This window comes from Mustela lutreola, chromosome X (genome assembly GCF_030435805.1).
Source record: "Mustela lutreola isolate mMusLut2 chromosome X, mMusLut2.pri, whole genome shotgun sequence".
NCBI classification, from domain to species: Eukaryota; Metazoa; Chordata; class Mammalia; order Carnivora; family Mustelidae; genus Mustela; species Mustela lutreola.
In genome coordinates this window covers 14,688,465-14,713,324 of record NC_081308.1, presented here as the reverse complement: position 1 = coordinate 14,713,324, position 24,860 = coordinate 14,688,465, and the positions used below count along the sequence as shown (strand labels likewise).

The 24,860-nt window shown below is 40.0% G+C and overlaps 1 protein-coding gene across 1 annotated transcript in view; it reads right to left on the bottom strand.

Moving 5' to 3' along the window:
• The window catches only part of PPEF1 (protein phosphatase with EF-hand domain 1), a 112,152-nt gene that overhangs the window by 43,119 nt on the left and 44,173 nt on the right, over positions 1–24,860 (bottom strand). Inside the window, exons 8-10 of the mRNA XM_059158383.1 lie at positions 22,610–22,773; positions 11,877–11,991; positions 8,227–8,273 (exon numbers count right to left, since the gene is read on the bottom strand). Of these exons, the coding sequence (XP_059014366.1) occupies positions 8,227–8,273; positions 11,877–11,991; positions 22,610–22,773 (326 nt within the window). The remainder of the gene's footprint in view (positions 1–8,226; positions 8,274–11,876; positions 11,992–22,609; positions 22,774–24,860) is intronic.

Below are 24,860 nucleotides of genomic sequence, written 5' to 3'. Positions count from 1 at the left end.
AATGTGGGTTAGATTAGCAATTTGCTTCTAATGAATTGAAAAAAAAAAAGCAGGAGTGATAGGGTGCACCTTTGGTGACTAAGTCATAAAAGACACTACAACTTCCTGCCTGCTTTCTCTTTTGCATCACTCACTTGGGGGAAAGCCAGCTGCTATGTCATGAGAACACACTCAGGCACCCTGTGGAGAAGCCCATGTAGCTGTTCTGCCAATAACCAGTGAGGAACTGAAATGCTGTCCCTGCAGCCACATAAGTTAGCAATCTTGGAAATGGGTCCTTGAGCCCAGTCAACCTTTCAGATGACTGCAGCCCTGGTCAATAGTTTGACTATCACAGTATGAGAGACCCTAAGCCAGAATCATTTAGCTAAGCTGCACTCAAATTTCTGACCCACAGAAACTGGGAGACACTAAATGTTTATAGTTTTAAAACACTAAGTACTGGGGTAACTTGTTATGCAGCAATATATAATATACATATTTAGACAGATATATTAGACACTAAATATGTGGAAAATTGAATATTTAATCAGTGAATTTAATTTAATATGTAGATATAGGAAGAACTTTACATCCTATAAAGAGTACAGTTAATTTTTCATATGTCCAAGGAAACTTTATGAAAATCAATTATGTACTTGATTTCAAAGAAATCCTGAATAAATTCAAAATAGTAAACATTTCATAGGATATATTCTCATATTATAATCCAATAAAATTTTAACTAAATAATAAAAATATGATTCAAAGAATTCTAGCTCCTTTAATTAAGATCCTTGGAAATTAAAAAGTGTCATCTTAAGCATTAGATCAAAGAGAAAAATAAAGGAAAATTACAAGTCGATAGAAGTCTCAATTAAAATTAAAATTAGAAAAGATGTAGGGGGGACACCTGGGTGACTCAGGCTGTTGAGTGCCCAACTTGGTTTTAGCTCAGGTCTTAATCTCATGAGTCATGAGATTGAGCCCCAAGGCAGGATCTCAATGATCAGGGGAATCTCCTCAACCAGAGATTTTCTCCCTCTGCTCCTCTTCAACTTTCTCTCTCTCAAGTAAATAAATAAATCTTTTAAAAAAAATAGATAAGATGTGTAGCTTTAAATACCTTCATTATTAAAGAAGATGCACATGAAAGACTATTCATCTGAGGAAATTAGGAACAGAACAATAAAGTCAATCAAATAAAGATAAAAGCTGAAATTAATGAAATAGAAAGCAAACAAAAAAGAAAAAAAATACATAAATCTGAAAGGTGATTCTTTGAAAGAACAAATAAAATTGATAAACTCATCATGAGCCTGACTAAGGATAAGTGAAAAAAGAGAAAATTTAAAAATATGTAACAGGGCACCTGGATGGCTCAGTCGGTTGGGTGTCTGCCTTTGGCTCAGGTCATGATCACCGGCCCCTGAGTCAGGCTCCTAGATCAGCGTGGAGTCTGCTTGTCCCTCTCTCTCCTGCTCATGCTCTCTCTTTCTCTCAAATAAACAAATAAAAATCTTTAAAAAATATTCTTTTTTTTTGAAAAAACAATATGTAAGATTAAGGGTGTTTGACGGGCTCATCACTATAGCATATGACTCCTGATCTCGGGGTTGTGAGTTTGAGCCCCACACTGGGTGTAGAGATTACTCTAAAATCTTTTACAGGCACTTGGGTGGCTCAGTCATTAAGCGTCTGCCTTCAGCTTGGGTAATGGTCCCAGGATCCTGGGATCAAGCCCCACGGCAGGCTCTCTGCTCAGTGGAGAATCTGCTTCTCCCTCTCCCACTCTCCCTGCTTGTGTTTTTTTTTTTCACTATCTCTCTCTGTGTCAAATAAATAGATGGAATCTTTACAGGAGAAGAAGTTACAATTTAAAAATAAACAAACAAAATCTTTTAAAAATATGTAAGATTCAAAGGTAGAAAAAAAGACATAGAGAACTAGACAAAAGTTACATATATGTAAACAATATAATATTGACATCTATGGCAATGTACTTTTATAGTCTAGAGAAATGGAGGATTTCCCCTAAAAATAAAACTACGAGAACTGAGAACTGATTCAAAAGTAGAAAACTTGAATAGTACATCTCCCTGTGACTTTATAGCAGAGCTCTATCTCAATTTCCTTTTTCTTTTTTTTTTAAAGATTTTATTTATTTATTTGACAGACAGAGATCACAAGTAGACAGAAAGGCAGGCAGAGAGAGAGAGGGAAGCAGGCTCCCTGCTGAGCAGAGAGCCTAACGTGGGGCTCGATCCCAGGACTCTGAGATCATGACCTGAGCCAAAGGCAGAGGCTTAACCCACTGAGCCACCCAGGCGCCCCCACATGACTTTATTTTTTACCTCTTTTGCAAACCCAATTTTAGAGGTCTGTTCTGACTGCAACATACCGCCTTAATCAACAAAGAAAAAGAATGGACTATTGGGGCAGCGTGCAGCATATCAGCAATAGAGAAAAAAGAAAATATTTAATGACCTTCTAGAGCAGAAAAGCATGGGTATGGAGGGTGGAGGACGGTAGGGAAGAGAAAGAAAAGGAAAACCAGGTAGCATGGCTTCCAGTGGACAGCATCGGTGTGACACCGTCAGGGTTAAGAGTTAATTAGATATTTTCTGTCCAGGGGCACCTCTTTTTCAGCTTCAGGAAGTCCCCACTCACAGCATCCATTTAACAAACCAGTTTGCCAATACTTGATCTAAAACTCCCAGCTTCCCATTCAATGAGGGAAAAAAATGTCTTGTAATTTTAGCAAGGCTAATTGAGGCTCTGAATGGTCATTCTAATTAAGCAAAAGTGGCTGATAAAAATTAGCCTTTTCAGAAATAAAATCCAAAAATATAACTTAACTAATGCTATGTAAATTGCTTCACTTGATGGTGTTTGAAGCCTTATGATATCGAGATGCTCTGTTAGCAAAGGTCTGCCATGATTACCAATGAAGAAAGCATCCTATTCAAAGCCAAATAGGACCATAGCTGAAAATATCTAGTTTAGTCTTAAGGTATTAAGTGATACAAATTGTAAGGACAACCAAATATGAAAGGGACCAAAATCTCAACACAAATAATCAAAAGCAATCATTGGTATGAATGCCATTATTTATTACAGGGCACTGCAAAAAATGTGTGACAATAAAATCTTCTCAGATCCTCCAAAACTTTCCTTCATGATTTAGGCACTTACTAAATGACTAAAATTTTTGAACGGGTTGTCTTAAATGCCGCCTCCTCCAGGAAGTCTTCCATGAGGTGAGGTGCCCCTCCAACATGCTACCTTGTAGCCTTGGGGTTATCTTTATCATTAATACATCCCACCCTGACCTGTCTTGTCTTCTTACTAGTTGGCCTTTTCCACTAACCATGATGTCTCTGGGGCTGAGGACTGTAACTTAGTCATACTTGTCTTGCCAACCCTTAGCAGAGTACCTCACTCATAACAGGGGTTTAATAAACACATGTGAAATGAAGGAACTTCATATTCACCTTGGTATCTTCTCAGTTTTCACATAGTGCCTTGAACACTGCAAGGACCAGATAAAAGCGTATTACATGAATCAATTTGTGGACAAACTAACTTTTGTATGTGATTGGTTGTAAGGATACAAATCTTAAACCAAACCAACTGCTTGGATGAAGAGAGTAATATGACAAGACATCTCAGGGACCCTGCACTGCAACTTCCCCTCTCAGGCTATGCCTTTGGCAGGCCCTGGGCCAGGCCCAGTCCTGACAAGGAAGAAATGGCCTGGCAAAGCACTCACTGGAAGATGAATAACAATTCTGCCTTAATTCAAAGCCTGGGGTTTTCCTGGTTTCTCTTTGGGGCTGACTGAGAGGAATCAGTCCGAGCACAATAAAAAAATGTAGGGATTGACAGCTCCAAAGATCCCCAGTGGTAGCTTGCCACGCTGTTCCCTGTGGTTCACGTTCAATCCGAATGTGAATAAAATACATCGTGAGAAATTAAATAAGAAAAAAATAAAACAAACATCAGTTGATAATTTTACTAAATAATAATAAATAAAATAAGGATATATGAAATCACGGCCACTAGCTGCTTCTAAATAGAAGACAAGAGAGCCCGTGGCTTATGCTGAGACACCCTGCTCCCGCGCGTTGCTGGGGATAAGCGAGAGGAAGGGCCGCACACAGGGCATTGCACATAATTGGGAATTAAAAACACACGTTGATGCATTGAGTTTTGCAGTGAGCAGAAACCCTACCATTTCCTGAAGCCAGTGAGAGAGGGCCTAGGTCAGAAGTGACAGCTGCTGTCAGTCCCCTGGGAGGCCACAGAGAGAAATCGGCCACTCCCTCTTTTCCTGCTTTGTTCGTAAGATGCACTTTCTTTCCCCCTTATGTGCTTTCCTGGCCCATTAAGCTTCTCTCAACTAATCTTCCGTTTTTTCCCCCCTCATGTTCTTTTGTCCTCCTATACCTAAGACCCAATAATGATACTCATACTGTAAGTACTGCTAAGATGAATTTTCCAGATCACTGAAGCTTACTCCTTTAAAAGCTAAAACGCATTTTTAAATTACTTTAACCATTTTAACTCTGGGTTTTGAAAATGTGCCATTTGTTCTCTCCAGTTCTTAACAGAGTGTGCACCGCAGCCCTTGACGCTTTCCTGACAATGCAGGCTTATTGATCTCCGCATCGTCTCCGAACTTCTCACAAATACAGAACTCTCTTCCCTGCACATATTTCCTATCTCATGGTTACAGGTCTAGATCTCTTCTGTCAGTGGGAGCTTTACTTTTCATCATTGTCCTCATTTCTCACAACTGCCTCCCCTGCCCCCCCACAGGCCCTGATCTGCCGGGGTGGGCAGCAGACAGCCCCACTTGTAGCAAGAATGTGTCAGATAGGATTTTCCTGATAGAATGTTCCCTGGTCTTTGAGCAAGGGTCTGGAGCCCACACTGCGAGGAAAGGTTGCTGGATTTGTGTCAGTGATTTCAAGAACGCAGAGACCCTTTCTCCTTAATTGTGTCGGTTTGGGACCACAGAGCCAAGTGAAGATAAGTACAGGACACGGGAGCCGGCCCCCTGGAGAGGGGACTGTCACAGTCCCTTGTATTCAGGTAGAAACATTGTTTCCCTGAATAGTTTGCACAGCCTGGTTTCAGGGCACACTGTACCCTTGCGATCCTATTATCGTTCCTCATTTAAACTTCAGAAAAAAAAAAAAAAGAAACAGAAAAAGGCTGACTTTGGCGCGTGAGATCATCACGTGAAGGCGCTTACTCAGTCATATCCCCCCCCCCCCCCCCCCCGTGACTGTCCTTTCTTCCCGGGGCTGCGGCTCCGGTCCCTCCCTACCCTCGCTGCCCCTAAGCCGTGTGACTGGCCATCATCATGGGCCCACCAGGTTCTTCTCCCCTTCTTAGACACCATTAAGGACAGCACCTTTTCAGCTTCTTAGAGTGGAACCCCGTTGTCATCAGTGGCTCGTTCCTCAGTTTCCCCTTTCAAACCAGGCAATTTCAAGATTTGGGTGCGCGTGCTTTATCCCACAGCCAAGATGCATTTTAGCTGCTTCTCGCTCCCGCATGTTAAAACTCGAATTCATGTTTTCCAAACATCCCTCTCACCTCCCTCTCCCCAAATCCCTCCCAAACGAGGGTGCCCTACTCTTCTGCTGGGCTCTCAGTCCCCACTCTGGAACGCTGTCGTCGGTTAACTCTCAAAATACTTCTTGCTTTCATGTGAATGCTATATTTTCACCTTTCATTCTTTTTATGGTATCTCTTACCACCCACCTCCTCCTGTTCAGTCTTTACGTTAGCACTTTCCAGTTTTAAAATGTTCCATACTGCTCTGCCGATAGAATTAAAGAAACACGTTGCAATTGTCGTCTGTCTACTCCCAAGTCCCTTCCCCCACCACATCTTAATCTCTTCAACTACCTCTCAAGAAATTTGCAATTCTAAATGCCTCAGAAGCCATTTCTCCCATCTAATTTACTCAACTATTTCCCTTTTTATATATCTCCCCAAACCTCTAAAAACATAATGGCTGGATTTTCTCTTGTGGTTGTTCCCCATCTCCTCCTGCCCCCTCTTCCTCCCTCTGACTGTCACTGCCAACAGCAGCAGGACTGAACTTCGCAACATTTTATATGGTGCCATGAACTGAGGTAAACAAATCTCGCTCCCTGAACCGTGTAACTCCTTAGCTTCCTCTCACCAGTCCGTTCTCTCACTGCTCCCACAGCTTTCCAATTTGGCCAGTAGAATCCCCATTTTATGGTAAATAAACTCTCTTCTGTCTTCAACTCATTCAGAAGATTTCCCTCGGGAAGTCTGGGCCTCCCCTAAGAAGGCTGCTGGACTCCTGGAAGGACAGGACTCATTCCCCCACAGGATGGAGCTGGGGGCGGTTCACAGGCTCCTCAGAGCCACTAAAAACCCAGCATTTGGGGGCGCCTGGGTGGCTCAGTGAGTTAAACCCTCTGCCTTCGGCTCAGGTCATGATCTCAGGGTCCTGGGATCGAGCCCCGCATTGGGCTCTCTGCTTGGCAGGGAGCCTGCTTCCTCCTCTCTCTCTGCCTGCCTCTCTGCCTACTTGTGATCTGTCTCTGCCAAAGAAATAAATAAAATCTTTAAAAAAAAAACAAAACCAGCATTTTGTCAGCCTCCGCAAAAAGCCCCTCCTCCTTTCCTGCCCACCACCTCTGACTAGCCTTCCTTCCCCTGCTCCTCACCTCACAGTCCTGTGGCAGATTCACTGAACACAACCTGCTTTCCACATCCTCGACCCCCCTCATCTCCAATCTGGACTCCATCTTGGACGCACTCGTCTCCTATGACTTCTCTCGACAACTTCGCACCCTTCCTGCTTCCCAAGGCCCTTGCCTCAGCCTGTCTGCCCCCTCACTCAGAAAGCACACCAGTCCTGGCATCCCATTTCTCCTAGTTGACTGGCCCATCCTGACTTCTCTTTCTTCCCTGCTCAGCTTGGAGTCTGTGCTTGACCTCAGGAACTGCTCTCTTTCTAGCACCATCAGCTAGCTCTCTACCAGAAAAACTTTGGCTGGACTTCCTGGCACCAACCTAACTTCCAGGGCAGCCTCCTACTTCCTCTGCTCCTGTTCTCCAGCTACCAGGCTCTGGATCCTTCCTTAGGTCTCCTGCCGTCCCCACTGAGGTCCTAAGTGCCAGCTCCGTTCATCCGCTCCCGGGTTGGCCCACTCCGTTCCCTTCTAAGCTTCTACTCCAAATGAATGAAATTAAAACCTCACATTTCTGTTATAATTTATTACTTTAAAAAATGCTTTTGGATATTTGTTATTTTATCCATAAGACCACCTTTTGTGGGGTGAAAGTTCAAGAATATTATAGCCCCCCCCCCAAAAAAAAAATTGAGTTTCATAGAGGTTACATGGCTCACTTAAGCTCTCATAGTCTCCAAAGAATAAAAATGATTGGCCATCCCAATAATCAGAATATATTTTCTTTCCACTACCTGAGACACCTATGCTGTGCCCAGTTATTCAACGGGTTAGCTGGGGTGGGGGCGGGCAGGGGGACCGACACAGGGATCAACAGGAGACATCAAGAGATGAAGGCAGGGGTCACCTCAGGATCAGTTGTCCCGAAAGCAAATATTCAGGTTGTCACTGCTGGCTCAGAAACAAATTCTACTGCAGAGATGCAGAGAAACCCCACACCAGCCATGCTGCTCTGTGCCCTCTGTTGAGGCCTCCACAACCCAAACCCAACAAATGAAGAGGAGTCATAGCGCTGAGCTCAGCGATGGTGAATCAGGGTAAAGAAGAGAGCAATTCGGAATTTACTGAGTGGGGCACTCCCTTCCTGCATAATTAGTGTGCTTCGGAAGAGAAGACTAGTATGTGACATGCTCACTTCCCAACAAAATAAAAGCTAAACAGATTGCTCTCCTTCCCATCCTGCATCACTGAGACATCTCTGAGGTGATAAAGTCATAAATGCAATCTGAGAAAGATAAATGGGCAAATCCCAGGGGATATATAGATAACAGTAATACTGAACAAGGACGCAGATTAAATTTTTTAAAGATTTTTTGTTTAAATATGTGTCACAAAGCCAAAAGACATCCCTCTACAAATATTTCGGCTTCTTAGGAAAAAAACTGTTACATACATCTGTATTTGTCCATATCCCTAGGAAAGCCAACATTGTTATCTCCCCTAGGACTGCCCTCCCCCGCCCCAACAAAAAACACCACTATTTAGCAAAATAATTATTTACCTTATAGAAGATCAAAAAAAGATCATCCAGTTTCCCATGCAAATCACCTGGAGTGCAAATGAAAAAATCACTATTCAGTAGGAAACAAGAAAACACGCAGTCCGTTACAGAACTTTGAAACTGACATGCTGCCGATATATTCCCAAGTATTCTCAGCGCATTGGGTTTTTACCCTATGATGGTACTGATGCAACAGTTTGTTTTCATAGCTCTCTTCTTGTCCCCTTTCCTACGACGGATGGCATCTGATGTCGGACAGCATCTGATGTTCCAATTACCTGCTGGCGCCTACCTTGTACGCAGTGCTTAGCTTCCTCTAGGGCCAAGCGCTGCATTAAGAGTTTACATGAATTCTCCTATTCAGTCCTTACAACAGCTCTATGAGATGGGTATTATTTTCATCATTCTGAGGTTACAAAGGAGGCTCAGAGTAGTTAACTGATGCAAAATTACCCAGCTACCAAAAGTATCAGAGCTGGAATACAAACCTAACTTTATCTCACTCCAAACTCAAGCTCTTAGCAATTTTTTGGTATTGTTTACACTATAATCTGGAGGACAGCAGCAATAATATCTGTCAGTTCGCATTAAGTCCCCAGTGCCTCTCCTAGTACGTGATGCATGACAGACACTTGATAAATAAATTTAATTGCTAAATGCACAGCTTTTTAAAGCCATGTATTTAAAGCCACATAATTGGGGCATCTGGGTGGCTCAGTGGGTTAAAGCCTCTGCCTTCAGCTCGGGTCATGATCCCAGGGTCCTGGGATGGAGCCCCGCACCTGGGATCAGCTCTCTGCTCAGCAGGGAGCCTGCTTCCCTTTGTCTCTCTGCCTGTCTCTCTGCCTACTTGCTTTCTCTGTCTGTCAAATACATAAATAAAATCTTTTTAAAAATATTATTAAAGCCACATATTAGAGAATATGCTCTAGCAACAATATCTAAAAATTTAAAAATTGTGAGTTGACATTGTTTTGATGAGACAGTTACAGGAAGTAAAAATGCAAGCATGGCTTTATGGAACTCAGCTAATGAAGGGAAACCATATGAATATATGAAGCCATTAATTAAAAATTAAGAGTGAATATATTAATGAAAAGCCCTATTTGGATAACTATTTCTAGGTAAAATATCTGTGTTTCATAGGCCCTGATCATTAATTGTTTTCTTTGTATTCAACTTGATTACCAGATAGAATTTAATATAGAAATATCTTTCCCTAGTTTTCTTGAAATCCCACAACCAAAATTAATCAAATATACACAACAAAAGACTCTGATTATGAGAATAATAAAAGTCCTATGTCACCAGCACTTAATTTATAAAATGACTATAATAGTAAGAGCAAATTAATGCTATTGTATACTTAAATCTTATTGCTTTCATATGATCTTACTCCAAATATAAGGAAATAAAAATGGAAGGACTTTATATATTTGGATTATTTTATTTTCCTAATTTTCCTCAGGGTGACTTGTCTTTCAAGGTTCTGGGTGGACAAAATTGTTGCAGCTGGCATGCTAAAAAATGAATTGGTGGGGCGCCTGGGTGGCTCAGTGGGTTAAGCCACTGCCTTCGGCTCAGGTCATGATCTCAGGGTCCTGGGATCGAGTCCCGCATCAGGCTCCTGAGCCTGCCTTCTCCTCTCTCTCTGCCTGCCTCTCTGCCTATTTGTGATCTCTGTCTGTCAAATAAATAAATAAAATCTTTAAAAAAAAAAAAAAAAGAATGCATCTGGAAATTAAAATAAAGGTAAAATTTCATCACACTTTCTCTTCCTCTTCTAGTACTATCTTAAACAGATGTTTTTGAAAATATAGCCCCAATTTTGAATTTTAAATGATGACCAAATTTATCTAAGTTTAATGAGGCTATAAAGACCAACAATAATAATTTCTCTGCTAAGGGAACCTATTGGCCTTGGCTTTTCCCTCTAGCAATGGTGCTACATGGAAAAATGTCTGGAAATAAGTGCCCAAGATATGGAGATCTTTAAGTAAATGAACTGTCCAATCAATGCATTCCCGTCTTTCTCTCATAATGGAAAATGAAACATCAGTCTGAGAGATGCGTGATGGGAGTTGAGAGAGTAGCAGATATGGGGCTGGCCTAACCCCAAATGAAGGACCTGATTTCTGACTCTGACCCTGCTACTAATCAGCTGAGTGAGTCTGGGGGTGAGGGGTGGGGGTGGGGAGAGTCACCGCATAGAAATGCAGGGAAAGAGCAGTGCCTGGCTGACTGTCCGTGGACCATGGGACTCTTGGTCTTAGAGTTGTAAGTTTGAGTCCCACATTGAGTATAGAGATTACTGAAAAACAAAATCTTTAGAAAAAAGAAAAAAAGAAAGAGAGAGAGGAAAGAATGTAGGGAAGGCAGTACATTTTCCTTTTCCTCTCTGGGCCTCAATTTCATCCACAAGAACAAGTGATAGGCTGTTCTCAGTAAGAACCGCTGGGATCTTACACTGTATAATGTCAGGACTCCCTCGCCCTCTAATTCACATCTTCTTCTAGATCTTTTTACCCAAAGATAAATCTACAGTGGAAACTGCAGGTATACTGGAAACATGTGGGAGCGGATCTCAGTCTCTGCTTGGTTTACTGTATCTAGCCCTGGCTCCACGGGCTCAGTGGGTGGGCACAGCTCCCTGAGCTTCACGCGCCCTCCTCCCCAAGTCTAAAGCTCTGTGAAAAGTAAGAGCCCGTCAGGCCTTGGATAAAAGCCCCCCTTCCCCCGGTGAGATGCATCATCTGTCAGGCAGAGGTGCGGCCCATTCGGTTGGAATCGAACTCGTGAAGGTGCGTCGGAAGCCGGAGTCTGGGCACATGCCCCGTACCCGATACCAATGCGTCGAGTCCCTACCACCGCTACGAGGCGCTAGCGAGGCAAACGGTTTGACTAGATTGTCAAACCCACTTCTACCTGCCAGCAGAAAAGAAACACAGGCTAAAATTGATTTGGAAAATCACAATCACTGTTTTGTAACTTAAGGGCCTAATTAGAAGTTAAGGGAATCGCTATTCCTTCCACGCACCCCATTCTCAGACAGTTGCAAGCCCGCTGAACACCAACTGTGTTGAATTTCACTGTGTACTGTTTCTGGAAGCAATATCCTGCCAGGCTGGCCTATACGATAACAAAATCTCAAGTCTTGTTATTTAGAAGAACAAGGAACAGATTTCTGGGACATTCCCACTCTTCTAAAAGCTGCAGCGACCAGTTGGAAAAATCTAAAACGGCAGCCAAGGGCAGAGAAGAATTTAATCTCCACCCGGCGTTGGGCTTTTCGCCTGCCAGCATCAGTGGCACGCATGAGGCCCACCTAGGAAAAGGAACACGGAACGAAGATAATGAGAGCTAGACGGAGGGCAGAGAACGCTTATGCCACCCATGGGTGGTTTTCCATATTAAAATGCTGCCTGCCTTTATAAAAAGCTATGAGTTCTTTAATTTCTCACATAATTAATTCCTGCCAGCTGGTATGCAAAACAAAGACAAGATGGGGAACAGTATTATCATGATAGATCGCTCTATATTAACACTTCTCCCTTAATACAGTCCAATTTACACAGTTTTCAAGCTAAGTAAATGAGGTAGAACCAAGACGTTCCTAAATATTAATTCGGCAGCTCCACTCCGAAACTTACCACAGATTGTTATCTCTTTGGTGGGAGAAGTTTTGACTTGAGTGAAGTTCGGCATTTGCTTCAGGACTCTCTTTGTTTCAAAGAGCACCTCTAGGACATAATGCGCATGAAGAATCTGTGGGCGGGGCAGAGGAAATGCATACAGTGAACTAGTAAGAAAGGCAGGACAGGGTAGAAAGCTGTAAGAGGGGAGCATACGAGCCCATTTCAGGAAGCTGGATTACAGGATAATCTCTAAATGAGTCTCAGCTAGATTATTCTAGCACTGTGTCTGGCATACAGGAAGCCATCACTAGAGATCTGTAAACGGAATGAATGAATGGTTCCTAGGGCATTTACACTTTCCTGTTCTTAACTGACATCGCCCATTCACAGAACGTCTCTGACGGTTCTGGGTCCTTAGAGCCCAGGAGACAGGACAGGGGAAAAAAAGGAGACTGCCTTGCTCCAGGGAAACAGGCAGACAAAAATGAATCCATAGAAGAGAAGGAAGGACAGGACAAAGAGAGAGGGAGAGCGACTGTGGAAGCAGGGCTCCTTGGCATTTGTTTGGGACATCCTGCCACCTGGAGTGGCAACCAGGTGGTGGCGCTGGCTTCACAGATCTCCCAAGGCAGCCGGAGCAGCCCCAAGGAACCCCTGAGCCAAGAATCCCAGGTGGCTCAATGCTGGGTGCACAGACGTGAGCATATACAGAACAGCAAGTGCATTTATATACTAGTCTAAATATAAAACCTATTCCAAACCCAAATAAACCATTTGCATCACCTCCTATTATGACTATTCCGCTGCCCTCCTCCAGTTACAGTGATGACGACATCATCGTTTGGACAGATTTACTCCGCTTTCTCCGCTGGGCTTTTGTTTGTTTGTTTTAAATCCAGTGTGTTAGTCTCTCTTTTTTAAAAAAGTATAAGATATTCCAAATACATAATTCCCAAAGAAACAGAGCCAATGCAAATGTAACAGATGCTAACACCACTTCATGGGTCAGGACTGTTCCCACGACTTGAAAGGGGCTAGCCAAAATCGATATGTGCCATGAGTGCCAAATACGTACTCGTTTTCAAAGACTTGGTGTGTGAAAAAATAAAAAAGTAAAAAGTCTCATTAAAAACTTTAACTTGGACTACATGTCAAAATGATAATAATTTCATCTGTTGGATTAAATAAAGTATTAAAGTCATTTTCTTTTTTTAACATTTTTAAAAGTTTTCTTATTTTAGTAATCTTTACACCCACATATAAATTATATAAATAATTTATATATGATATATAACATATAATAATTATATAAATTATATGAATATAATATAGTAGATTTTATTTCTGTTGGACACCACTGGTTTAGATTATTAAAGGCTGAGAAGGATCATTTCTACATACTGTTCAGATACTGCTTTGGGTAAGGGTTTCAGAACAGATGGCATCCTTTGCTCCTTTGGAAAAATCTGGTCTCATGGTATCTTAAAATTTTTATTTGCATAGCTATTAAAATGACAAAACTATTTCCTATCCCAGACCCCAAAAACATGATTTAAGTTTAGAGAATTTTCACGATTAAATCTACATTTTTTTTTAAGACAGAGAGCAAGGCGAGGGGCAGAGGGAAAGGGAGAGAGAGAAGCTTTTTTAATTAACTTATAATGTATTATTTGTTTCAAGGGTACAAGTCTGTGATTCATCCGTCTTACATAATTCACAGCACTCACCATAGCACATAACCCTCCCCAATGTCTATCACCCAGCACCCCCATCTTTCCAACTCCCCTCCCTTCTGGCAACCCTCTGTTTCCTGAGATTAAGAGTCTCTTATGGTTTGTCTCCCTCTCTGGTGGGAGAGAGAATCTTTAAGCAGGCTCTGTACCCAGCAGGGAGCCCAACATAGGACTCAATCCCATGACCCTGAGATCATGACCTGAGCAGAAATCAAGAGTAAGGCACTTAACTGACTGAGCCACCTAGGTGCCCCTGATTAAGTATACTTGTTAAGGACAGGAATCAGGATTTGAAAGCAATGTGAGAATTAGGAGGAAAGATGGATGTTGATGAGTGGAGAGACACATATTTCCTGACTCCCCAAGACCTAATGAACTGCTAAAGATTTTTCCTACAAAAGCATTTTATTTATTTTTTTAAAAGATTTTATTTATTTATTTATTTATTTGGCACAGAGAGAGAGATCACAAGTAGGCAGAGAGGCAGGAAGGGGGGGCCAAGCAGAGAGCCCAATGTGGGGCTTGATCCCAAGACCCCGAGATCACAACCTGAGCCGAAGGCAGAGGCTTAACCCACTGAGCCACCCAGGCGCCCCTACTACAAAAGCATTTTAAATCCATTCAATCCACAACTTGAGTCAAATCTTGAATGTGAACTTTCCTTTAGCTCCATTTTAAAGGAACAGGTAAAATACCTTAATACAATGACTTATTTCACTTTGCACATTTAGTCTACTGATTCCCAAGACTGGCTTCAGTGTTACCTGAACTTGCCACTGCAGATTTTCTGGTCCATTTGTAGCACTAATCAGGGTAACTGGTGTCTGAAAGGGCAGTTTTGTTTTGTAAGTTAAAAAAAAAAAAAATCACTGAGAATATATTACAACAAAAAATTCCCATTATTAAAATGGTTTTTCAAAAATAAAATAAAATAAATAAAATGGGTTTTCTAGGTCCTTTTTCTTTCCTTTTTTTTCACTTTATTATTATTATTATTATTTTAAGTAATCTCTACATCCAGCATGGGGCTCAAACTCACAATCCTGAGATCAAGAGTTGCATGCTCCACTGACTGAGCCAGCAGGGTACCCCGGTTCCTTTATCAACAGGCTAAAATGATGTGGCTAATGTCAGTATTTGCTTACAATGCTGTCTTTCAATAGCATTATAATTGTGTTTACAGTTGCAATATTTTATTTTATTTTTTTAAGATTTTATTTATTTATTTGACAGACAGAGATAACAAGCAGGCAGAGAGGCAGGCAGAGAGAGAGGAAGGGAAGCAGGCCCCCTGCTGAGCAGAGAGAGCCCACGTGGGGCTCAATTCCAGGATCCTAGAATCATGACTGGAGCCAAAGGCAGAGGCTTTAACCCACTGAGCCACCCAGGCACCCCTACAGTTGCAATATTAAATATTCAAAAAAGTTAAATTGGTTTCTACATTTATAGAGCTGGTCAGAGTAAATAGCACCTGAAATAAAATATTTATATTCTTTTAAAGGCAATGAGGGAGGAAAATACTACTTTTAAAAGATATTTCTTCGTATCAAATAACGAGCTTTTAAATGAAGAAAAATCTCATTTTTTAAGTTGAGATAAAAAGTTAAATAGTAAAAAGGAGTATAACTGAAAAGCAATTTTCTTTCTTCTCCAGACCTCAGTCCCTGTCCCCAGAAACAACCACTGTTAAGAGTGCCTTCATTGGGGCACCTGGGTGGCTCAGTGGGTTAGGCCGCTGCCTTCGGCTCAGGTCATGATCTCAGAGTCCTGGGATCGAGCCCCGTATTGGGCTCTCTGCTCAGCAGGGAGCCTGCTTCCCTCTCTCTCTCTCTCTGCCTGCCTCTCCATCTACTTGTGATTTCTCTCTGTAAAATAAATAAATAAAATCTTTAAAAAAAAAAAAAAAAGAGTGCCTTCATTATCTTTCCAAGACAAATTCTACGTGTTTGCAAGCATATAAAATTAATATAACCACATATAAATATGTAATATTAATATATATATTCTATTCTATAAGTATATAGAGTATATTCCTACAAAGGAATGTTATTCAACTAAAAGTAGTAATGAAATACTGAGATATGCTAAAACATGGATGAATTTTGAATACATTTTGCCAATGGAAGGCAGACATAAAAGGTCACATATTATATGATTCTATTTATATGAAATGTCCAAATTAGGCAAATTTATAGAAAGAAAAGGCAAATTAGTGGTTGCCAGGGGCTAGGGAGAAGGGGCAATGGGGAGTGACTGCCTGATGTACAGGGTTTTGTTTTGGGATGATGAAATCTTCTGGAATTAGATAGTGGTGTTGGTTGCACAACATTTTGAATATACTAAAAACTGTTCAACTGTACACTTTTAAATGGTTAAAATGTTCTATTTTATGTTATGTGAATTTTGTCTTAGTTTTTAAAAATCAAAAAATGTATATAATACTTAATTTTTTTTTTATAGATGGGAACACACTGTACTCTATGTTGAACCTTCCAGGTTTCCCTTAACAACATATATTTCTCTTTTTTATAAAGTCAAAATTACTGATCTTTTCTGTTATACTCCTTGGATTTTTGTCATATCATTTCTCTCTTTGAACATATTAACCATATTTATCTTAAACTCTGAGTTTGATAATTTCGGTCTGTTTCTGTTGTTTGTTGTTTGCCTCAGTTTTCTGTCATGAATCTGTATCTTCCTATGCCTGGTTAACATGGTATTGAGTTCTGGACCTCGTACATGACAATTTGAAGAAATAATTTGAGGCCAATTTCTTTCTAGAGAGGATTTACTTTTACATTTGGCAGGTGGCTAGGAACTCCAGCTATCTAGAATAATCTCAACTTAATTTCAGGAATTAGATGATTCCAAGCTTTGCTTCATCCCCACAGAGACAGTATACTTATAGTTCACTCTTACTCCTAGGGTATGCCCTTAGGGCCCAAACCTGAGAATGAGGGTTTTGGTGTAATGTCAGAGAAAATAATGGAATAGGTAGCTCATAGGTCCTATCCTATTCTGCTCCACAGAAGCACTGAAAACTCAAGCAAAAAACAAACAAACAAAGAGTCAAAATCAACTCTCAGCAGAACTTTGGAAAACAAAGTTCAGAGCAACCAAGAAAAGGCTGAATCAAGAAAAAGGTAACTTAAAAATCCTAGTGCAAGCAGAGAGTAAAGGGTAAAATAGGTTTGTAAACAGCATAGCTGGGCAGTGAAGAAGTGTACCAACACAGAGCCTATCTGCAAAGACTAGGCTTATCTTTGCTTTTCTTTGCTTCTATCTCTCTCCCATGTTCTTTCTTTCATTCTCTCTCTTGGGCTCTTGGTGTTCAAGGAAATCTCCATCAAATACTAGCTGAACACAAGCTAAAAGAACAAAGATTTCAGAGACCTCACACAAAACTAGACCAAGCATACATCTATAGAACACTCCACCCAACAACATCAGGCTACACATTTTTTTTAACAAGAGCACATGGAACATTCTCCAGGATAGACCGGATATTAGGCCCCCAAACAAGCCTTAATAAATTGAAAAAGATTGGAATCAAGCGAAGTTTCTTCTCTGATCACAGTGGAATGAAGCTTGAAATCAATAACAGAAGGAAAATTGAAAAAGTCACAAATATGTAGAAATTAAACAACATACGCAAACAATAGGTCAAAGAAGAAATCACAAAGGAAATTAGAAACTACTTTGAGATGAACAAAAATGAAAATGTTACATACCAAAATATATGGGAGGCATCAAAAGCAATGCTCAGAGAGAAATATATAATTGCAAATGCCTACATTAAAAGAAAGATCTCTGGGGTGCCTAGGTGGCTCAGTGGGTTGAGTCTCTGCCTTCAGCTCAGGTCATGATCTCAGGGTCCTGGGATCAAGCCCCGCATCAGGCTCTCTGCTAGGTGGGGAACCTGCTTCCCCCCTACCCACCTGCCTTTCTGCCTACTTGTGATCTCTCTCCCTGTCAAATAAATAAATAAAATGTTTTTGTGTGTGTGTGTGTGTGTGTGTGTGTGTGTGAATTTAGCAACAGATAAAAATTTATTAGGGATGTTTATAATACATCATACATATTATTACCCTAACTTTTTTATATTAAATTTTTACATGCTCTAAAATTACAAATTATTTTATTTTGTTCATGTTATGGCAGTAATAGATATTTAATGAAAGCCTACAGAAAGATAAAAATTTAAAGTTCATAGGTGTTTTTCTCCATTTTTCTCTATATTTAATCATTCTCAATGATTTTTTTTAAATTACATGCAGAAAGGAAGAAAGCCCAAGTTTTCATATTCCTAAACTTTTTTTTATTTTAATAGTCACTCTAACATGCCTTACTTGCTTGGTTCAAAATTTTAATTATTATAACGTAATCTATTTTAAGTGAATATTTAAGGATCATTTATTTTTCTTTTATGTGACTGCAGTTGAAATGTGGGTGAAGAGGAGGCTGAAGTTGATGTGAGCCTATCTTTCCAATTCAGCTGCTACTCTCCACTCACCAATATTCCATGGTTGTCTTTTTTTTTAATTTATTTTTTATTTATTTGTAGCATAACAGTATTCATTATTTTTGCACCACACCCAGTGCTCCATGCAATCCGTACCCTTTATAATACCCACCACCTGGTTCCCCCAACCTCCCACCCCCCCCACCCCTTCAAAACCCTCAGATTGTTCTTCAGAGTCCATAGTCTCTCATGATTCACCTCCCCTTCCAATTTCCCACAACTCCCTTCTCCTCTCTAAATCCGCATGTCCTCCATGCTATTTGTTATGCTCCACAAATAAGTGAAACCATATGATAATTGACTCTCTCTGCTTGACTTATTTCACTCAGCATAATCTCTTCCAGTCCCGTCCATGTTGCTACAAAAGTTGGGTATTCGTCCTTTCTGATGGAGGCATAATACTCCATAGTGTATATGGACCACATCTTCCTTATAAAATCTTTTAAAAAGAAGAAGAAGAAAAAGAAGAAGATCTCAAGTGAAAACTAACTTGACATGAAGGAACTAGAAAAAGAACAAACTAAGCCAAAAGCTAGCAAAGGAAATATAAAAAGGTTAGAGTTTGGATAAATGAAATAGACAACAGAAAAATAATAGAGAGGCTCAACAAAACTCAAAGTGGGTTCTTTGAAAATATTAACAAAATTGACAAACCTTTAACTAGACTGACCAAGAAAAACAAAGAGAGAATGTAAATAACTATAATCAGAACTAAAAGTGGGGACATTACCACCAACCTTAAAGAAATAAAAAGAATTTTAAGAGAATTCTATGACTAATTACACACTAACAATAGATAGCTTAGATGAAATGGACAGATTCCTGGAAACATACAAATTCCCAAAACTGATTCAAGATGAAATAGAAAATCTGAACAGATCTAGGACAAGTAGAGATTGAATCAGTAGTAAAAAACCTCCTAACAAGAAAAAGTCCAAGATAGGGAGCTTCACTGGTGAACTCACTGAACATTTAAAGAATTAACACCAATCCTTCTTAAACTCTTCCAAAAAAAATTGAAGAGAAGGAAACAATTTCTAACTCATTTTATAAGGCCAATATTATTCTAATACCAAAGTCAGACAAAGACACCACAAGAACATACATATCAATATCCCTTAGGAATAAAATGAAAAAAAAAAAAAAAAAAAACTTCAAAGTACCAGCAAACAAAATCCCATAAAATTTTAAAAGAAGCATAGACCATGACCCAGTGGAATTTATTGCAGGAATACAAGATGGTTCAACACACACACAAAAATTAACCAGTGTAATATATACATTAATAGAATGAAGGAAAAAAACACAGGATCATCTCAATTGGTGGAGAAAAAGTATTTGACAACATCTAACACCTTTACATGACAAAGCCACTCAGAAAACTAATGGGAGAAGACTTCCTCAACATGATGAACGGCATTGATGAAAAACCCACAACTAATGTCAAACTCAATGGTGAAAGATTGAAAGCTTTCCCACTAAGATCAAGAACAAGACAAGCATGCTTGCCCTCACTACTGCTATTCAGCATTGTAGTGGAAGTTCTAGCCAGAGCAACTAGGCAAGAAAAAGAAATAAAAGTCATCTAAATCAAAAAGGAAAAAGTAAAACTATCTCTATTCCCAGATGACATGATCCTGTATATAGATCATCTCAAAATACACACACACACTACTACTAGAGCTAGTAAATGAACTTAGCAAAGCAAAGTGGCCAAGTAAAAACTCAGCCCACAAAAATCAAGTGTCCTTTTATACACCAACAATAAATAATTCAGAAGGGAATTAAGAAAGCAATCCCAGGGGTGCTTCGGTGGTGCAGTGGGTTAAGCCTCTTCCTTTGGTTCAGGTCATGATCTCAGGGTCTTGGGATCAAGCCCCGCATAGGGCTCTCTGCTCAGCAGGGAGCCTGCTTCCCACTCTCTCTGCCTGCTTCTCTGCCTACTTGTGATCTCTGTCTGTCAAATAAATAAATAAGATCTTAAAAAAAAAAAAAAAAGAAAGCAATCCCATTTACAATAGTAATCAAGAGGATAAAATACCAAGGAATAATTTAAAATAGTAAAAGACTTGTGCACTGAAAATTAGAAAACATTGCTAAAAGAAATCAAAGAAGACCTAAACAAATGGAAAGTCATCCTGTGTTTATGAATTGGAAAACTTAATATTGTCAAGATGGTAATACTATCCAAAGTGATCTACAGATTCAATGCAATCCCTAACAAAACTTTTTTTTTTTTTAACAGAAATGGAGATGTCAATCCTCAAATTCATGGAAAAGGAACGCAAATGCCAAAACAGTATTCAAAAAGAACTTAATTGAAGGATTCATACTTCCTGATTTCAAAACTTAACTATAAAGCTATAGTAATTAAGACAATGTGGTATTGGCATAAGGAGAAACACATACACAAATGAATAGAATTGGGAGTCCAGACATAAATCAATACATCTGTGATTTATTAGTTTTCAACAAGGGTATCAAGGCCATTCAATGGGGAAAGAATGAACTCTTCAACAGAAGGTGCGAGAACAATAGCATATCCACATGCAAAGAATAAATTTAGACCCCTACCTCATACCATATACAGAAAGTAACTGAAAATAGTTCATGGAAATAAATATAAGAGCTAAAACTATAAAATTCTTAAAAGGAAACATAAGGGGTAAATCTTCATGACCTTGGATTTGGTAATGGATTCTTAGATATAACACAAAAGCATAAGCAACCAAAGAAAAAAATAGATACATTGAACTTCATCAAAATTAAAAATTTTGTTACTCAAAGGATGTTATCAAGAAAGTGACAAAATGACTTACAGAATGAAAAAAATTTCAGATCATATATCTGAGGGGTACCTGGGTGACTCAGTTGATTAAGCATCCAACTCTTGGTTTCAGCTCAGATCATGATCTCAGGGTTGTGGGATGGAACCCCACGTTGGGCTCTTTGCTCAACTGTGGGTCTGCTTGAGATTCTGTCTCTCTCTCTCTCACCCTCTTCCTCTGTCCCTCTCCCCCCCCCCCCCACATCCTCTCTCTCTCAAATAAATAAATATTTTTTAAAAAATCATATATCTGGTAAGAGATTTGAATCAAGAATATATAAAGAACTCAATAATATAAAAACAAATAACCTGATTTCAAAATGGGCAAAGCATCTGAATAGACATTTCTCCAAAGAATGTGTACAAATGCCTAGTAAACATGGAAAGGTGTTCAACATCTTCAGTCATTAGGGATATGCAAGTCAAAACCAATATGAGGTATCAGTTCACATGCAACTAGGATGGCTATAATAAAAACCCAATTAAAAAAATAAACAAAGGCAACTAAGAAGTGTTGGCAAAAAAATGTAATAAAATTAGAACCCTCATGCATTGCCAGTGGGAAGGTAAAGCAGCACACCACTGTGGAAAACAGTTTAGCCCTTCCTCAAAAAGTTAAAGAGTTACCATACAACCCAGCAGTTTCCTTCCTAGGTGTATATACTCAAGAGAACTGAGGACACATTCATACAAAAACCTCTAAGTGAATGTTCATAGAACCATTGCTCATGATACCCAAAAGATAGAAAAAAAATCCAAATGTCCATCTACTGACAAATAAACAAAATGTGGTATATCCATATAACAGAATATTAGTCAGACAGAGCAATAAAGCAACAATGAAACATGCTATGGTATGAATGTACCCTAAAAACATTATGCTAATTGAAAAAGCCAGACACAAGAGGCTACATGTTATATAATTCCATTTGTTTGAAATGTCCAAAACAGACAAATCCATAGAAACAGAAAGTAGAATCATAGTTGCCAGGGGTGAGGGAGGAGGGAATGGTAATGAGTATGGAATTTCTTTTTGGGGTGTTGAAAGTGTTTTCCGAATTAGCTACTGGTGACGGTTGCACAGTTTAGTGAATGTAGTAAAAACCACTGAATTGTACACATTCTTATTTATTTATTTTTCATCAGAGAATTGTTGACACACAGTGTTGCATTAGTTTGAGGGGTCCAACACAGTGATTCAACAACTCTATACGTTATGCTATGTTCACCCAAGTCCAGCTCCCATCTGTCACCATAGAACTCTATTATAGTACTATCAGCTATATTCCCTATGCTGTAACTTTTATCCTGATGACTTACTCATTCTGTAACTGGAAGCCTGGATCCCCCACTCTCTTTCACCCATTTCACCCATCCCCCCACCCTTAAATCACTCACTTGAAAATGATGAATTTTCTAAGATGTGAATTACATCTCAGAAAAAGAAAAAGGAAATGCTGTAAGCCTATAGATAGGAAGTTTCTGTGCATCTGAGGAGACTTCTATTTAATAGGCTAAGCAGAGCAGAGGGTAGCTCTCACTTACTATGAAACTTTTCCCCCAAGGGAATGCATTTCAGCTATAGTATTTTCATTCATTCATTCACCAGATAGTCACTGAGCACATGCTATGTACAAGAATCAGGGCAGTATCTGCATGCACTTGCCTGTTGTTTCTTGAAGGCCTCAACAAGTAAATCAATATCAGTGAAAGTGAGAGGAAATTGCAGCCGAGGACCATTATATGAGTCTGGGACGTCTACGAAGGAGACATAATCCTGCCTGTCCTTGGCGTCCTGGAGGGTTCCACCAAAAAGTCGAGCAACTAATTCTGGAAAACAAAAGACAGAAGAGGGGGGTCAACATTCCCATACTTAAATTCAATAAATAACTTCTTGAATATCGAGCCCACGTAAGGCATGGTGCTACATGTTATGAATACCAAGCTATCCCACATACAATCATGAAGAAGAATTTGTTCTCAGATCATTAGGTACATTCACAGGAATCACCCTCATCCCTTCCCGAGTGGACATTGTACCAAAGCAGTGAGCTCTCATTGGTGGGGAGGAGAAGGAGAAACACAGGGAAAACTGGGCAATCAAGGTACTCTGATGGTCTGAAACTCTACCTCTACATTTTTTTGTCTATGCTTACAGCTCAGATTTTTACAAATCAGGCTGAAAACATAACAATGTATGGCATTGGATTCAAACATCTGTGCTATTCAAGATCTACAGAAAATTAAACTGCAACATTCAGTTTCTTCCCCTGTTAAACACTTCAAAATTTTACTTAGCTATAATAGATTTCTCTCTTTACATAAAAACAGATTTTCTGACATGATTTCCTTTTTCTTCTTGATAACAAAGCAGATAAAGTTAGATGATGAACCACAGGCAGAAATACCCATAGGGCCTCTCTCTGAGAGAGACATTTCTATGTAACAGATCGCCTGCATTGTCCATTTCAGTAGGCGCTGAGATCCAGGATCCCTTTCTTACTAGGCTGCCTATAAGACAGTCAACCCAAGAACAGAAATCTGGCTACTTTGGTTGGAGAAAGATGAAAGGGTATATGGTAGACTGATTGCAAAAGTGACCTTGATTGTCTATACCAAATTCTAGCCTGAATCTTTTTTTTTTTTTTTAAGATTTTTATTTATTTATTTGATAGACAGAGAGAGATCACAAGTAGACAGAGAGGCAGGCAGAGAAAGAGGGGGAAGCAGGCTCCCCGCCGAGCAGAGAGCCCGATGTAGGGCTCGATCCCAGGACCCCGAGATCATGACCTGAGCCGAAGGCAGAGGCTTAAACCACTGAGCCACCCAGGCACCCCTAGCCTGAATCTTTTTAATGGGATTTGCAGCTACTCTCATCAAGAACCTATTTCCCTGGAGTGCCTGGGTGGCTAAGTGGGTTAAAGCCTCTGCTTTCTGCTCAGGTCATGATCTCAAGGTCCTGGGATCGAGCCCCGCATCAGGCTTTCTGCTCAGTGGGAAGCCTGCTTCCCCCACCCCCTGCCTGCCTCTCTGCCTACTTGTCATCTCTCTCCCTCTCTCTGTCAAATAAATAAATAATTTTTTAAAAAATCGATTTCCCCAGGCTTCAGATCTGGGTTGTGGGGTTCATGACCTGTGTTGGTCTAAAGAATGTGGTGGAAGTGTTACGTACCATTGCCAAGTCAAGACCTCAGAAGGTCTTGTATGCTTCCATGCTCTCTCTTTTGAATCCATGCTACCACCACAGAGCCCAGGCTAACCTAATGAAAGCTCTAAGACTACGGGGAACAAAACTGAGTCACCCCAGCCAAGGCCATTCCGGATAAGCCATTAGCCTGCAGACCTCCAAATACATGACCAAATTCTCGCCAAGAGCTGAGACAAACTGCCAGATCGAGCCTGCCAAGATCAGCAGGAGGACTTGGATAACCTGTAGACTTGTGGGCAAAAAGAAATGTTTATTACATGCCATTGAGCTATTGTGGTTGCTTAATACGCGGTATTATTTCATGAACAGATAACGGATAGAGACGATGGTGATGTATTCTTCAACTCATTAACACTGAATTGCTATCAAGCCAATGGGAATCAGAAGTCTTCTGCAAGCAGTTTCTATCTTTTTGAATATTTAGAGTAGACATGTTTGGAAAGTGTGACGTTAGCAGATGTAGAGAGAATACTTTTTTTTTCAGGATCCAGTTATGCTGAGAGATTACAGTTAAGGACTAGACTTAAAAAAAAAACAAAAAACCTTTCTAAAATAAGTCATAATATTTAGTAATTTAAAATGCTTTCTAAATTATTGTGGGTCCACCCTAACACTTCTGTGGTGGTGGTTGATGATGTTTGATAAGAAGTTAAATTTAGGAATAATAAGGTTTGTCTTCAGTGTGGTCCAGCACAGTGTATTTTTCCCA